The sequence below is a fragment of the Vollenhovia emeryi genome, unplaced genomic scaffold (assembly GCF_000949405.1).
Source record: "Vollenhovia emeryi isolate VEMERY1.0 unplaced genomic scaffold, V.emery_V1.0 DF939219.1, whole genome shotgun sequence".
NCBI lineage: Eukaryota > Metazoa > Arthropoda > Insecta > Hymenoptera > Formicidae > Vollenhovia > Vollenhovia emeryi.
The window spans coordinates 138228-155890 of NW_011967147.1; the positions used below are offsets into that span (position 1 = coordinate 138228).

Consider the following 17663-nt stretch of genomic DNA (forward strand, 5'->3'; position numbering starts at 1 on the left):
GGAGGAGAAAGAGAGAGACGAGAGAGAGAGAGTGAAGAGAGAGAGAAGAAGAAGAAGGCGAGGCGACGAGGCGAGTCGGGGCAACGCGATCGATAGGCATGTACGCGTTATACATATACGCGCGATCGATGCGGGCCTAGGCTCTCCGCAAGAGCGAAGGATGTGTGTATAGGTATGTAGGTAGGTAAGTAGGTAGGCAGATAGGTAGTAGGTAGGCACAGTAGGTTGGTAGACCAACGCTGAAAGCGTGCAGGGATGTACCGTTAGAGCCGCTTCACCCGCCGCCCGACGGCCGACGTCGTCGTCGTCGTTGCGTGTGAACTTTTGCGACAGCATTGTCATTCCCGTTGCCGTCGCCGTCGTAAATTGCCGCGCCGAAAACCAGCCGCGGAATCGCCGCGCGTCGCGATGGCGCAATTGCGCCGTGAAAGTACCGCAAATTTGCGACGCGATGCTGTTGGAATAGAGTCGACGGAAACTTTCCACTCTGGGACCAAGTTGTTTCCTGATAACGTTTACGACTTCTGAAATTATTTGCATTAGTAAACTAACCACGTTTCCCTATGTATGACAGATTGATTTAGATTTTCGGTTGAAACTTCCGGAGAATTAATTATCAAATTTAATTGCGAAATGCACATTGACAAAAAGCGGGAAATATAAAAGTTAAATTGAAGAAAAACCGGCAATTATAGGAATATCAATATAAAGGAACAATACTCGGCGGCGAAGGGCAAACTAACAGTAGCGTATGTTGCATTTCAGTCGCGCATTTAACAAGAGCGAAAGTTTATGACAGACGATCGTCTCCCGTGAAATTCTCGTAAACGTGCATTTTGAACTCATCGAGGTGACACATTTTCTTTTATCTCTCCGCGAATATTCAATTTCAATTTCCGTCAAACCTTCGCCGCCGCCGAACGTGGTAGAATCGTCGACGACCGCCGCGTAAAGTTTAATCGCAAGGAAATACAGGAACTCGTTTCGCGCGAGCCGCGAATTATTTTCCGTGTCTACTCGCGAATTATTGGAGCGCAGTAACCATGCTCGTTGAAAAAGCCGTCAGATCGAACTCGCGCGCGCGCGATATCCCAAGGTCGAAAGTCCCCGAGCCGTTTTCTTCAGGTAGGAGACTCTCGAGAGCCCCGGCTTCGAGTAAGTAACGTGGCGAACGTGCGACCGCCCGAAATCGGGCGTGCGCGGTTGCGCCGCCAAGTTGCTTTCTCATTTTGGGTTCATTGCGCTCTTTCGGCGGGACCCGCAGCGTTTGTGACCGCGCGCGAAGTTGTAAGGTGAAATTTCCAGGCGGACTTCGCCGTAAACTACGTTACGACGAGGTGTTTGACAAGCGGCCCCCTCGAATACCGTAACACGAGCCGGGTCCCGCCCGTCTCTCGCGGCGCAAAGTGAATTCGAAATATCGATCCTCCGTTCCCTCCCTCCCTGCGTTTCTTGCGTCCGTCCTATTGGCGAAATTGACAGCCGATAGTTCACGACGCACTATTTATTTTTTTCCTTTTCGCGGAACTAAAGGTTCTCGACAATGGGAGACGCGATTTTTGTCACCACCCACGGAGGGAATGTCGATAAAATATTTGTGAGCAGGCAGCGAGGCGGTCATTCATCATTTTGGTGTATTTATTTGCAACTAAGGTGCATCTGCAGATTTAAATTGAAATCGAAATCTGCCTCTGGGCTTTCTCTTTCTTCATCTCGCGCCGCTCTGATCTTTCTCATTTTCGTATTATCTTAATTCGTATTAGGGTAAATCCCGGTAGCGCTTTTCCGCCAGTTTTCGCGAACCGGGAATGATCCGTTTCCCGACGAAAACGAGGAGAAGGTGAGAGAAAGACGGGGAAAAAGGTGGTATATATTTAGGCGAATTGGACCGGTGCCAAGCTCATCAACGAAAATGAAATCTGGGTCCTACTCTCTCTTTCTCTCCTTCTCTCTCGCTTCGAGCCGCTCTCGGCTGCTGAAACGCCGACGACGACTCGTGATACACGCGCGCAAAATTTTCTCTCGTCGTCTTCCCTTTGCACCCCGTGCAATCGAATTGTATAAAGAAAAATGATTCAAACGGAAGGTAAAGAGTCGCGTGAGGACTACGGATCGAGGATCCGCGATGGTACACAGTGTTTTATAAAGTTTTCCAAAATCTGTGACAGGGGGAGCTTGCAAAATTAATTTTTCAGTGTTTCTTAAGCTTAAGAAACCATGATGCAAAATACCAATCTGTGTGATGTGAAATGAGTGAAAATATCGGGGGACCGACACTTATCGGATGTTGTAAAATTAATTTTTCAGTGTTTCTTAAGATTAAGAAACCATGGTGCAAAATACAAATCTATGTAATGTGGAATGAATGAAAATATTAGGGGACCGACGCTTATCGAAGCCATAAATCTGTGATATCGAAAAATGCAAAGCGAAATATGTAATAAAATGTGCCGTGTAGGATCTATAAATCTGTAAAAAAACCGTCTTTTTTTTATCACGGCAAATTATCTGGTGAATTTGCACCTTGGAAGAGCAGATTCTCAGAAACGGTAGCTCCGCTGATTTACAATTGCACGCTCTCGGCAGTTCAATTTACCTGGCACGGAACGACTTCGATAAATGTGATTCTAATAAACGACGTTCTACTGTGCGAGCAGCGCGATAAATATTCCGCTACGGGTTGCGCGACGTTTCAATCACCCTTTATTATGGTGTCGATGCGCACCCGGGGCTTAGCTGGTGGCTATCTCGGCAGCGCGAACCCGGCTGTCGAAGAAGGCGCGAGAATGCGCAAAGGGAGAGAAACGTCTGTCAGGCCTAGAGTCTCGCTTTCCCCGCCCGCGGCACCAAAATCGTTTCCGGACCTGGGTCGGGGTCCAGATCCGACCATAACCCGCTCCCGGGTCCATTTTTGTCAGTCGGGCCCCTCTCGCTCTGGCGTGAGTTGCGCAACTTGCGTATAAAAAGAAAGAAAGAAAGAGATAGGCGTGTATTCTCGCACCAAGATTATCCAGTAGAATTGCGATAATTTTAACAATATAGTTAATATCTCTGCTTCTTCCTACGATCAACTCTGTTCTTGCGAAACAGTCGCTATTATTATGACGTCTAATCGCGCTTCTCTTCAAAACGCATAGCTATTTTACTTTTGATAAATAAATGATTATACAAACGCTTAGTATATTGTACAGTGATGGACAGAGTGGTTGCGACTCTTTCCTTTAGTGAGTTTAGGAACGTGCATTTAGGTTCAGAGCTACGTCCCAAAATCTTCTTCGAGGAATATTTTACTCGATGGCAATTCCGAGACGATTTTGAACGTTTTCAATCGATTTCTCAGGGAAAATATTTCGGAACGTAAACCCGAATCTAACTGCGCGTTCCTAAACGCGTTAAAAAAAAGTGTCGCAACCACTCTGCCCATCGCTGTGTACTATAATATTTAAAAATTAAAATACACCTAACGTGTGTGCCCGACACTTGCGAGAAAATTGCCGAAATTTCCCGTTAAGAAAGGAAAGCGTGTAATAAAATTTCCACGTTTAAAGAAAATACAGGCGCAGTGTGCAAACGTGTGTTGAGGAACGCACGTTTTCCAATCGCAACATTTCAAAATTTGATTGCGCAGAAAAGCGACTAGATCAGTCAACGTCGTGCCGATGCCTCGAGATCGCGCTGTCGATCACCCGATATTCCTGCCTAGGCACACTTCACCCTCGCGATCTGCGAATTGATCGTTTTCACAACGATCCCATCTAGCATAAATCTATCTGCGATTATTGCGCAAACCCTCGATAGCTCACCGACACGGCTGCACTTTATCGTTCCCCGATCTATTTTCAAACGCCGCCGGCTAAGCCGGCGGGTGTGTTCCGACACCGTGTGTATGTGTGTATATGTATATGTGCGCGTATGTGTACGTGTGTATATACATATATATACATTATGCCTTGGACACGTATCTTTTCTACCGTAACACATTGCTTAACCCCTTCCGAGCCGCATAATAATGCGCTCTCCTGTTTTACGAGTTCTAACTAACTATACACATACCGCTGCGTTCGTTTATAGATAATTTGAATTTCCGATACGGTTTTTCGCATCGAGGTGCTCCATATTCGCCGACCGACTGATTCGTAAGTTATTCGGAGATCATTGTATTCGTGGATACTGTTTATGCCATTGACACCTTATTTTACATACATTTTATAGATTTTTAATTTGCCATGTGATTTATTGGACCGTGTACCGGATCATCTGTATATTATCTGGTAAAGTACGAGTATAATACTCACCGCAAGATGGTCGCCAAGTATGCGCGTAGAGAATGAAAAAGGAATGGTCTTACCTGAAATCAAAATACAAGTGTCAGTAGAGAATTACAGATGGTGCTTAATTGAATGGAATAGCGTCTATAAAAAAAAATTATTCTTCTTCGAAAGTTTAATTTATTTTAAAAGAGATTGATGATAATAAATGCGATTTGAGCAATTATAATAATTATAATAATTCACATGTTAACACGTTTATATTTCTACATATTAAATATTTTTTAATTGTATTGATATTTTGATATGTTGTTTAATGTACTGATATTATATACGTGTTATTTTATCTAATAATTTTACAAGTTGAAACAAACAAGACGTATAATTTTTATGTTACGCGATTTCAAGCTTCCTCTCATATTGTCTAAAAATATCTTGTCTTAGAGTCAGACAAGACTTTTGAGTGGATAATCGAACTTTTAAATGACACAAACGTGAAATGTCACAATGCCAAATTTTCGTGTAGGAATGGATTAATTACAATTACATGTTGACGTACGTTCTTATATTTGTTTGTAATTTAAGGATTATGTTTATCTTTAATTTAATAATTTCTTATTTTTTTTTCACTCTATATATTACGACAAAATTTCAATTATTTTTGGTATCGTTGTCTCACTAATATCAATATGAATTATTTTAAATCGTTTTGAAATAAGGCTTATTAAAACCAAAGCGTTTACTACTTAATGTCAGTTATTCGAGTCAATTAGAGAACAAAGATTAAAATAATATTCACAATTTCTTCGTTAGTGCTCGTATAATTGGCTCTTTTTATTTGCATTGCATTAAACGAGCTTAATTTCCATTCAATTAATTACAATTAATTATAGAAGATGCCATTTTCGTTCGGGCTGGATCTTGGTAGCCTAATAATATATTTCTTGTGTAAATTTTGTGGCGGTCCGAACGCGAATTGTCACATTTAATTGATCAGCAACAAGCAAAAAGTTCTCGAAAATACCTGTCGTATCGGATAAGGTGCGTCGTTTAACCAGAAACACGCATCACCCGCGAACCACTTGAAATTACTAATAGCGAATACGGTTGCTCGCACTAGCGCGCACTGAGTGCACACTAAGGCTCGTTTATACTCAATTGTTACAGTTCACGTCATCCTAAATACATGTTCAAAGAGTATTTAGCCACAAAATGATCCATAGAGATGCTGCACAGATCATTTTACTGGCTAAGAAATATTTCAAGAGATATTTAAGACGATCTTCTAATGTAAGAAATGACTGTAAACAAGCCTTAGTGTGCACTCAGTGTGCACTAGTGCAAGCGACCGACTTGCTAGAAGCCGCCGATGACTCTTGAATGTAGCCGAGTGACTAAGCGCGACAATCGATGGATCGCGAAGATGAATACGCTGTTTCAATCACCCGAAACTGCCGAGGATCGAAGTTGAACGCGGTCGACGAAAGAAACGTTTCAAATGGAAAGCAGAAATTTCGCCATTGAACAAAAGTACAAAGCTACTTATTAACAGGCTGGACGTCGTTCTGACATTTGTCACGATTTAACGACGTGACGAAAAAAGTGCCTTTTGATTTTCCGAGAATAGCGTCGTCGAGCAGCCGCGCGATTTTCCGAAGCGGAACCGCGCGAGGATCGACGTATCGTCCGCCATCTCGCCTCTCCTGCGCGCGCGCGGGCGCGCGAGGAACGATCGTTGTCGGCGAGGAGCTGTCGCAATCGGAAGTTCCGTCTCTCGCAACCGGCGAGTGCGTCGTTCCGACTCGACGCACTCGCGCGAGTAGAACGGCCGCCGCGCGGATCGGTGAGCGAAAACGCGTTCGTCCGAGCGCCTTGCGTTCCGCTTCTCTCCGTCGAGGTCCATGCTCGTCCGCGCGAATAAACGTAACCGCGTCTTACGTTTCCTCTCTCCGTTCAATTGTCTCTTAGCCGTTGTTCGATTGACGCGGCAGAAATACTTGCTCCTCGAAGAGATCGTTTTGCGTATTTTGAAAAAAAAAATTGCCACCCAAAAGAAAATTTAATGGAATGTTTATTGACTTGTTTATTTTTTATTGTCGTATAAGTTTCGTATCTTATATTTTTTAGTTCTCTCATTAAAATCATAATATAAATCGGCAGCTTAAACATTATGTGTTTACAATAAACAAAATTTTTATCCCGCAACTCTCCGTATTGGATAAATTCTTAATCAGACAAGTCTCCGGTTTTTAAATGTAGAACTTTAATTATTTAACTCATATATTTATTATCTCTTATCAGATCTTTCCATCATTGCGCTGAAGATGAACCCAAAGGGTTCGAGACGTTCGCCCCGTGTTGTTTTCCAATTTAAATATGCGATTACATTGTTTTTATTCCAACCCACCTCATTTACTTCGACTCTTATGGCCATTATTTACTGCGACGTGTGTTTATGTATTATTACGCGCATGTAATAATTTTCATCGTACGATATGAAGTCTTGTGGATGACCATGTTTTGCAGATTTCTCGCAACGGGTGGTGCCCGTAGCTGGAGCCCTCAGCGGCCGCCGCGTCGGTAAGGACGGGCGTCGGTGATAAATTGGCGGCGAATCGCCGAACAGAACGCGGTCGATACTATTCGCGAGTGATCGAGTGCGCGGCCGGTCCGTCCGAGCGCTGCCGGTCGGGTCGAGTCGCGTCGGGCCGAGCCGAGCGGAGCCGAGACGACCGGCCTTGCAAGGCTGCAGGTCATTGAACCCTTGGCCTACTGCCGTCGCGCGCGCCACGTAACGCGCGCGTACGCGCGAACGGGGGATAGCCGTTCAACATTGGGGGAAGAAAAAGGACGACTTGAAGACGTCGCGGAGGGCTGAAAGAGCCCCCGTGCGCTCGCGAAACGTATTTGCGGCGAGTTTTCTTCCGTCCCCCTCGGCAGTGGCGAATTTTTCCTTTAACGATACTCGCGCACGGAGGCGAGTAAAATAAAAAAAAAAAGAAAGAAAACTCCTCCGAGAGCTTCTGCGACGCGGGTGGGAGTAAATAAAAGGAAAGGCGTATTGCCTTCTGTCTCGTGTAATATTTTAAGAAGCTTGAGGGACGCTCCAAACACGTGGAATTAAAAGTTGCGAGACTCTTGATTGCCAAGAATTTAAATTTCAAGCTTTGCCGGAGCTCTCATGCCTGCTTTGATTTACAGAGGAAAATAGCGTCGAGGGTGAAAAATATAAAATTGCCTGCGTACGAAATCTTTATGTGTTTCCTTCTTTTGATTCGAGGAGGAGACCCTCGGGAAGTTTGAAACTTTTTATGGAGCTTTTTGAGAAAAGCTATTAACTTGGATAAATAAGCAATCGAGATTGTGTGCTAAAAAGAAACGCGAGGTTTTATGCATTGATAAAAAGTGCACTTTTCACGAACGTGTCTGGAAAATGACCCTAACACTAATTTTAGCCCGAAGAGCCCGAGACATGCCACGGTCGCTTGCGATTTGCGCAATGCGGGGCTTCGCCGTCGGACATATTATTGCCACGTAAAACTCCGAGTAAGCTCGTTAAAGACACAAATCTCGCGCGGCAGCCAGATCCAGGCTGGATTAACAGACGCGCGATTGATTAAAATATATCTGTTAATATTACAGGGAAGAATAAGAAAAGACTTTATCGCACGTTCAAATTTTATCTAGTATAATTTAAGTACGATCGAGGTACGATTTAATACCTAGTTTATTATGCGCAGATACGATTTGCCTGGGATTAAGAATTGAGGAATTCGCGAGAAATGACCATAGTTATTTCTTTCCTCGATTGCGATTAAATGATACCGGAGTAAAATCCGAATGTTCTAAAATAACACTCTACGTTCTTACATCTTGTTTAAACCGATTGGAATCCGGTGGCGCTTCACCATTAAAAATGCAAAAGAAACGACGTTTGGCAATGTCTCTTTTTGTAACACGGATTCAGAGAAAATATTTACGTAAAAGTTGCATTGATTTCTTATAAGATTGTCTCACAATTACATTTTTATATTTTCTATTAATAGCACGCGTTGCATCACGCATATTGATTTCTTAGAGAAAGAGAGAGAGAGAGAGAGAGAAAGAGAGAGAGAGGGGGAGGAGCACGTGAGGAAAATTCGCGATGGAAAATAAAGGATAACGTCAATTTTTTTTTCTAAAAGAACCATTGTAGGTAACAGTGGCGGGAATCGAAACTGATAATGACGACGTGAACCTGTCCCGCCGCCGCCGGGCTTAAATCGCATCATTCTCGCAATCAGTCACGTTAACGGAGCCGGTCGATGCGGCGGCAGTTGAGGCCAACAACAATAATAATAACGATAATGGCAAACTCCGTCGGGGAATGCGCGCCGGGTTGTTCTCCCGGACACGAACGGTAAAACGACAAGGAGCTCGACCTCCTAACCCCTAGACCCGCGGGACCATGCGCTCGCGCACGCGATCACGTTTTCTCGTAGCTCGCCTTTTCCGTTACGCGCGGTAATTTCACGCGGTGCGCGCGCCGCGCGAGCGCGATCAAAACGGCGCTTTTAACGCGCGCGAGAACGGTAGCGCGAACCTCGTCGTTGTTGTTGCTGTTGTTGTAATCGTCGTGACCGGCAAGGAAGAATTGCCCACCGGATAACCGGTATTCACGCCCTTACCGTCTCCCCAGATCCCGGGCAAAGCCACAGACCTCTACACCGAGAGAGTTTTACTTGTAATTTTACCGTACATTTTACTAGCAATTATACTTAGTACGCAGTTTACTAGTAGAAGGTGAAATTTCAAGAAACCCTCATAAGATTCTTGGAAACGCCATGTTGTCTCACGATTACATGACTTTCAGGATAAATTTTAAAAGAAAATTCCCTCCGTGTGTATACTATACTAGACTGCTGCAGCCACAGAAAAATTTTCCGGATTCAATACTATTACACTTGAATGTGTCATAAAATAGAATCGATATAGCGCCAATCATATTTATCATAGAGTAAGGAATATATTAATCTTAATAAATGAAAAATTTTTAAATCTAGAACAAAATTATAGTATGCATCGTCTTTTGTGGAATATCGTGGTGTCAACTTCGTGCATTGTAAGATGGAGAGTCAATTTATGTATTCTGAACGCAAGGCTATATAAACTGACATTTATATAAGTTACTCTTGTCTCAATATAGCAAGCCAATCTTTTTTAATTCGATAGAGGAGAATAAGAATTATTGATTTTATTTTCATATCGTCTTATTTTCATACTAAACGTGGTTGTGAGAGATATAAATGCGTCAAGAATATTTTTTGTCTCAATAACAGAAATCCTTTCTGAGGGTGTACCTTCGAGCTGAAAAGTGAGACAAGGGTTTCGCCTTATTAGGTAAATAAACTAGTAGAGAGAAGTCCTCTGTTATGAGATAGGATTCTAATGTGAGACAGTAGGTTTTCAACGTCCAAATTCAATGGCAAATCTTTTTTCGTAACGATTACACAATCTAACAATCAATTTTCCAAGGGCATTAAATTCACGGTGCACCCAACAGACGACGCCTATTAATTTGGCAGAAACTCCGCTATCTAATATTAGCAGCCTATTCCATAATAGAGGACTTTCCTCTACTACTACACACTACTTTGTTCACCTAACAAGACATGGCGGAACCCTTGCCTCACTATTCAGCTCGAAAGTAGCAGTCTAGCAGTGTATAGAAGTCTGTGGGCGAAGCTCTCGCCGCGTGCGATGACAAGCCTTCGTCGCAAACGTCGTCTCAAAAGTGACACGATCATCTCGGATCTCTATTAATGATAAGCCTGTTAAGCCGGACGGCTTAGGCTCGCTCGCCGCTCGATTTGGCGGTGATTAAATGGACGGTAATTTTCTTCGCGTCTCGATCATCCTCGGATAATTGCCAGGCTGGCGATAATTGCAGTCAAAGACCGTCCGATTGCTGACGTGTTATTATTGGCCGGATTCGCCGACACTATTAACTGTAATTTAACCGACCACTCGTTTCCTCCTGTATTATAATGCCGGCTATAATCTACACGGAGAAGAAAAAGTTTAGCTACCGCTAAATGGCGTTGGCGCAAGTCTCTCTCTCTCTCTCTCTCTCTCTCTCTTTCTCTGTCGCGTAAAATCCACCCGTCCGTCTAGCGACCACACTGACGTACGGCTACGTCATATAAATCAATGCGTTGCCGACTATTGACGTACTAATGCGTCATATAAGACGGCGGGTCGGCGATATTGATGTAACGCCTGTAGTACGACTCGTTATCCGTTATATTTTAATATTAACTCTACAACACCGATTATTTACATCAACCATCTCACAGACGGACGCCTAAGCGATCTTCAGACATTAAACGTAGCGGTAAATGCTATAAATTTAACCGTCAAGTGTAACTTCATCAAGCAAGTGTTGATCGTTTTTATTATAAATGTCCGATGAACGGAAATTTTGTTCGCGTTAACGGCACGCGTATTTAGCGTCGTGTGTATAATTGCACGGGATGTGCATTTCGAGATTTTAGAAACGCTTTATACAGATTTCGAAATATAAATACGGATTTATTAATAAATGTATATATTAATCGTATGATAAAGATGTAAGTGACTTGTGATATTCGTGCGATATTTTAGCTGTTTCCGTTGAAAAGAATATATATATATATATCCATTTCTCGCCAACCATTAACTTTTGTAGTCATAGAAAATGGATGGAGACCGGATATGATATTCTACTAATAACAGTCTAAAATATATGAGGGAAATCAATAGTTTGCGTTCAGTCTCAATATAGAATTATCGAACATTTAACGCCGTTGTAACGGCTTTTTCTTGCCGGCGTTGCTTTAAGAGGAAGATAATAAAGTTTCAATTGTGCGCCTCAAGTTTCAAGTGTCCAAGAATTCGATAATGTTTACATAAAGAATTCGGCGTTGCTTTATCGTAACAGCTTGTATTATTATTAAATCTGCGCCGCGATACTCATCGTCGGCGTTAAAGTCTACGGGCATACGTCAGGTGCATTACGGATTTTTTACACGGAAAAAATGCTGTTGAATTAAATAAAAATGAAGCTGCTTGAATTAAACGTTACCGTCACGGGCTGCCACAAACATAAATAATTCACTCAATTGTATTTGCTATGGATTTTAATTTTAAGCATTGAACTAAATATCAAGATTATTAAGACAACTGTCTGAAGTTTTTCGTTCATTAATATTGATGTAGTTTCAACGATTTTGTTTCAATTACACCCATCTTGTTAATACAACATCTTTGTTTCCGTGTAGCAACTATAGCTGATTGAATATGGGGAATAAAGCCCGAGTTGCTCTTTTAAGTAAACGTGAACGCATTCAATCAATATTATTAGTTCCCTAATTCAAATGTTAATAATTGTAACGCGCGTATTCTTACTTTACCGAAACTTAGTAGAAAATTGAAGGTCTAATCAGGGTCTGGACGAAAGGCGTTTTCAGGCATTCTCCCACCCGTGAACTGTCGATAACCGTGCGATTCTAAAATATTACAAGACGAGCAATATATTAAGGCAGAAGGATCGCGTCCCGGTGCCTTCTTGCATAACCAAGTTGAATTTTCCCACCGGGCCGCCTATCTTTTCGTATATCCGTGTCCGTCAAAGTGCCCTCTCTTCGCCCGTGAGGGCACTTTCCAATGAGCGCGACGAGGATGACGAGAGAGGCACGTGGGGGCTGCTCGTGCAGCGGCGAAGTAACGGTGTCCGGTAACCGCGTCAGAGCCGGTGCTAGCGGTACTCGCCGGCGTTCCGTTACTCGACCGACAGATCCGCTAACGTGACTCGCGCTCTCTCCTTCTCGCTCGTTACACGCTGCTCCTTTCTCCGTCACCGCCGTCATCGCCGCCGCCGCCGCCGCCGCCGCCGCCGCCGCCGTAGCCGACACGCCGTCCCTCGTCATCCGAGCGAGTACCGGCGCATCGCCGAGCCGCTCCGTCTCGCCGCGCGATTCGCGTGCTGTGCTGGCGGAGTAATGGCCCGGCGTTACGCCAACGCGATTACGCGATTACGCGAGCGAGATCGCGGATCCGGCCGCCGTTTCTCGCACGGTACAAACGATGTCAGGAGACAGAGCGAAATACGGGACATTTGCGCTGTTAAATTCGTTGGGTTCTTCCCCCCCCAACGGCGTCGTTAATTTAACTAGACAATCGAGTTGAAAGAAACTACGGAAATGGGTTACGTGTAGCAGACGTGGGTGTTTCTTTCAATTATATTTTGGGTTAAAGTAAATTTTGTCACGCGCGTCGGGGTCTCGGTAGAACGGCTGTCTTGTACTCCCACGACAATGTTTTATGTTTTAAATCTTTGTCTTAAAGTGACGCACAATAAAGGCACACGACACTATTTTTCCTACTGGATTGCTTACGAGAGCCAATCAGACCCTGTGCCGTTGGCTTAACTGTCTTGTGTCGTAAGTGGATCCCTCAGCCATCGGCGAACTCCCTCGGCTATCTTTTTTACCGACGCAGTCGAATGTAGTTTTTGCGCTTGTAATTCTTTTTAGTAGCTTTTGTGCACAAAATAATACCAGGATAAGTTGCGGATTTGAAATTTTCAATTCGCAGTTCTAACTAAATTTGGAATTGGCTTCATAAAATTGCAAAATTCTCTCACACGATTAAAGTACGCATAAAGACGAAACAAGTCGATTTTATATAAAAAAAAGAAGAGAAAATAAAAATATCACTTTATAAATGAGGTTATCTAATTTCAATCATGTACCAAAGTGGTAAAATAGCCGTCAAGTTCAATATAGGTCCGTCAACTCGTGTACTCGCGTAAACTTACACGGTGGTGTCGCGCGTGTGGTTAGACTTGTCGCTTATACTTAGTCGCTTATACTTGGCGCGAGACACTACCGTGTCTCGTGATCCCGATAGCACAATTTATTTTATTAAAATAAATTTTGGATATCTTTAGCGTCTTTGTTCAGGTGTAAAGGCATTCATGACGCTGAGTGTACACTCTGGTACACTTTGGTACATGTACCAAACAGTCGCCAAAAATAGCCTCGAATAACATTTCTAATTCTTCGAACACTAAAGCCCTGTCTACAATGAGACAGAAGTCAGTAGTCAGAAATCATAAATCGTAAGTTGGAGATCATACAGAAAAATGTTGATCCACAATGAGTCATAAGTCGCTGTAATCTAGCCAATCAGAGACGAGGAAATTTATAGGCAATCATTTGCCTCAACAAGCTTGATGAGTTCCAAATCATCAATATTCTCGTTAGACGCAGCGATTTTCATCGTTAAACAAGTTTGGTTAAACACCGTTTTGTTGAACAACACTTAAAAAATACCTGGGATCAAGGTTGTGTTCTGAAATGTTTCTTTATAGAAATGATTATAATATAGGGTATACTATAAATTGTCAGTATAATCTCTAAAATTTGTGGAGTGAAAATACTGCCATGGAGTGAAATGTTCACCCTATTGGCGTGAATATTTCCTCCAACAGAGTGAATATTAACTCCAATGGAGTAAACATTTCGCTCCATGGCAGTATTTTCACTCCACAAATTTTAGAGAGTAAGCACAAATTTTTCTCGGAAATATTTCGGAATGTAACCATGACCCCAAAGCCAGACGTCTTGGGCGGCTTGGCGCTTTCGATAAAAACGATGGGCATACCATTGGCTCTGATCAAGGTATGATTGGCTCTGAGTGATCAATCATAAGCTATGTATAAACTATAAGTCAGAAGGATTGGATTTTGGCAATCTTCTTATGATTGCCGCGTTCCGACTTGTGAGTATCTTACAACAGGCTTATAACTCGCTTATCTCTTCTGACTACTGACTTCGGTCTCATTGTAGACCGGGCTTTACAGTTCGCGTTCTCTCTTTCCAGTTGTGGTTTCCAATGCAAATTAAAATTACGTAGTTTCTCAATTCTCTACAATTTGTCGATAATAAAGAATGAGATGGTAACGTTTAAAAATGACACGACTCCTTTCATTCTGTGTCATACCTGTTCCCGTGATCGGCGGAGATGTTAGCTGTGAACTGCTTATATCTGGAGGCTGTTGCGTTTGTTGCTGCGGTTGCTGCTGTTGCGGCGACTGCTGCTGCTGCTGCTGCGGTTGTTGCGGTTGTTGCTGCTGTTGCTGTTGCTGTTGCGGACTGTTCGCATGCACGTTGCCTGGGCTCGCTGCGCTCTCAGCCATTTTTTCTCGCGGACGTTTGCTTTCAGTAAAAATACCTTAATACGAGCTACGGCATCTCTACGTGCGATAACTGTCGAAGACAGCGTCGTTGTTGTTGCGTTGCGTTGAGGCCAGCGACGAGATGAAGATGAATGAATCGGACACAGTCAGTTTGAATAGTTAGTCACTTTCGAGATTACTCGAGTACCCGCTCCGGGCTTCTATCCCATTATACTCTCGTCTATATGTAAATATTCATGTGCGGATTATTTGCGGGATTTATTTGCATCTCCTCGGCGGGATCATTGTCTCTCTCTCGGCATTAAAGAGAAGATCTCTTTAAAACAGCTTCCTTCACGAGGCGCGCGCGATGTTCCCTTCTTAATCTCTTGTTGTCCTTCGCGTGCTTGACTGGTGGCTTTATATTAACAATATTGATCTACTTCGTCACGTTTATTTAGATCGCCGTTAATGATATCCGTTTGCTTTCACAATACGTTGACACAATGCGCCGATGTCGGAAAGAATCTCGAGCTCGAGGCATCCGCTTCCGATCGACTTCTCGCCGTACGCGAGCCAACATTTGCCTCTGTCCATTTTCGTCTTATCCAATCGACTAGGTTCGTCAGTTTGGAAAAGGACGTGAAAGCGATGATGGGGAATCAAGGGGGTCATTTGATATCGCCGCGCGCCGAACACTCTCGTAGTCGACGTCTTCAATTTGAGACATTCAGGGAAGAAGCGTCATTTGTATGCTCGCGAGCGGAGCGAGTGATTTTTTTTTTAAACGCGTTCGAAAGTGGGAGCGACCGAGCCGCAGGTCGGGCCAAAGAGCTAAGAACAACAACAAACATCAGGGCGAAAGGTGTAGAAGAGGGGTAGCTGGAACGGCCTCGAGTGGCCGCCCGTCGAGTCGATAGGTCAGTGGGTCTCGTTCGGAGAGGGTCGCTTCGATTCAACCACGCGTTTCCTCGCGCGCAGCCTCGAAACAGCGCGGGAGCGTAGCGGTCGAAGTCCTTAGATCCGGCGCGAGTGCGACCTACCCGACCGTGTGGATAAGGAAGTGCTAGGGTATCGTCGAAAGGAAAAGGAAAAACTTGAAGCCTAATTACGAACTATCGGCAGCGGTCGATTGTTCATAAATACAACGATCCGTACTCGCGCCGAGAGGTTCACGAACTTATCGACGTAATCGATTTTAACGATTTTCAACGATTAACGACGTTTCGCGCTTCACTTTCACTCGTGAGCCGCGCCGTTGCGACAACTGCGACGGACGCGAGTGACGAAAATTGGGAATCGTTTCATCTAACAATAAGCTATTAAAGGTGACTCGAGAGAGAGATCGGGATACGATCGAGGAAGAGGCTCAACGAGGGAGCTCGTGACTTGGTGCGATCCCCGAATCGACAGACGCAGTTCGATGGTGGTCCACGCTCGATCATGGCTCGCCCTTCGCCGAGATCATCCACTGGAGAACGAAGGATCGCGTTGATCGAGCGAGGGACAAAAGCGAGGCGGTGCTCGCGACCTTCGGCGATTAATTCGACGGCTGCGGTCGATATCTCGTCACCGCGGCCGCCAGCCTCGCACGCGATAAGACGCTTCAACACTCGCGGCGAAACGCTGCCACCGATGCCGTCGACGGCTATCCGCGCTGCGGTGCTTTCCCTTCGTCGGCTCCGTCGATCACTGACATTCTGGACCGATCACCACACTGCCGAGGACACCCACATCGCGAATCACACGTACTCCTCGTGCTCGTCGTGTCCAGGTGCCATCGACGGTATCTACGATCGTAGTCTCCCTTGGGAACGCCTTATCCCCCGTTGATTACCAAACGAGGACTGTCTTCTGGTCAACTGGAAGCGTTATCCTCGTGTCCGACGTCGAAATGTTCGGGTCTTCTCAGTCATCCAAGTCGAGGTCGGAAGAAGCGAGCCGATGCACACCTCAGCGTTCCCGAGGATACACCTGCGGGAGAGCACGAGAGGGTTGCTCGGGGTTGTGCTCGTGCGCCTCGTGGCTCCTCACATCGTGCTCGTCCCGTCGTGATCGCCGACGATGGAAGCGGAGGGCTCGCAGCTCGTCGCGCGAGGGAAGGCACGTTACTTTTCTCGCTGGCAATGACGAACGAGTCGCACACACACACACACGCGCGCGCGCGCGCGCGTGATGAGTAACCCCGCGCGCTCCCGAGTTAGATTCGTCGAAGGAGGAAACTCGTCAGGTCCTCGTCCCCGGGCTCGACCTTCCCTTCTTCCTGCCTTCCTTTCGTTTCGGCGCTATGCACTTTACGGGGCACCAGTGGCTCCTGCTTGCACCGACCACCACCAGATGGCATCCGGGTACTTGACTCGCCCCCGAGCAACCCCGTTGCGCCCCCGGAGCCCTCGCCACCGCCACCCCGCCCGGGTTACGCTAGCTAGGCTAGAGGGATCTCAAACCCTGCGCAATATTTATGGCGAGGTGGAAGGGCTCTCCTCGCGCCGAGATCATTATTTAAGTTATGACGTATAGTCGGAGAGGGAGAGCAAACGGAGATGAAGCGATATAGAGTGGTTTAACAGCAACGTAAATGAATAATAGAGATTATTGGTAATGACGATGATTTCAAACATCGTAAGACGCAAGTTATCTTATGCCAGGCATGCATATATCACGAAAGTTAATACATGGTATTATTACCTCTTTATTACTTAATACGCGAAACAAGTTGTTATTTATTATATTACATTACTGACGCTCTATACTTATTGTTATATTTCTTCTACGTATATTGTCAATGTTTTATTGTCTTTTGTAATTTATCTGTCCATTGCGATGAATCGCAATTAAATGATATACTTGAAAATAGCTGCGTGCGAGTATAGTTCGCACATTTTTGCGTGTTTGTATATTCTTTGAAGCTACGGTTAATATAATAATTGTTTTTACATTGAATATTTTTTACTCCCAAAGTACCTCCTATAAACACATGCAAGTATAATCATACAATTGTTGGAGTAGCGTTGAAAGAGAGCGAGTGAAATGCGGGATGTTAAATTGCGCGCCGGGAAGTTGCTCAATGAATGGACGAACTAGCGTAAACTGGCCTTCGTACGATTCGGGGGTGGTGCATCTTGCGCATGTGCGACTCCCGTGCGACTTGGCTACCCTTCCTTCGATCGCGTTACTACCCCGAGTTCGTTGGAGGA

The 17663-nt window shown here is 44.6% G+C and overlaps 1 protein-coding gene across 1 annotated transcript in view; it reads right to left on the reverse strand.

Moving 5' to 3' along the window:
* Window positions 1–16758, reverse strand: part of LOC105560845 (probable nuclear hormone receptor HR3) — a 98768-nt gene extending 82010 nt beyond the window's left edge. The window contains exon 1 of the mRNA XM_012010312.1: window positions 14292–16758. Coding sequence (XP_011865702.1) covers window positions 14292–14487 — 196 coding nt within the window. The 5' untranslated portion in view covers window positions 14488–16758. The remainder of the gene's footprint in view (window positions 1–14291) is intronic.
* Between the last annotated feature and the right edge of the window lie 905 nt (window positions 16759–17663).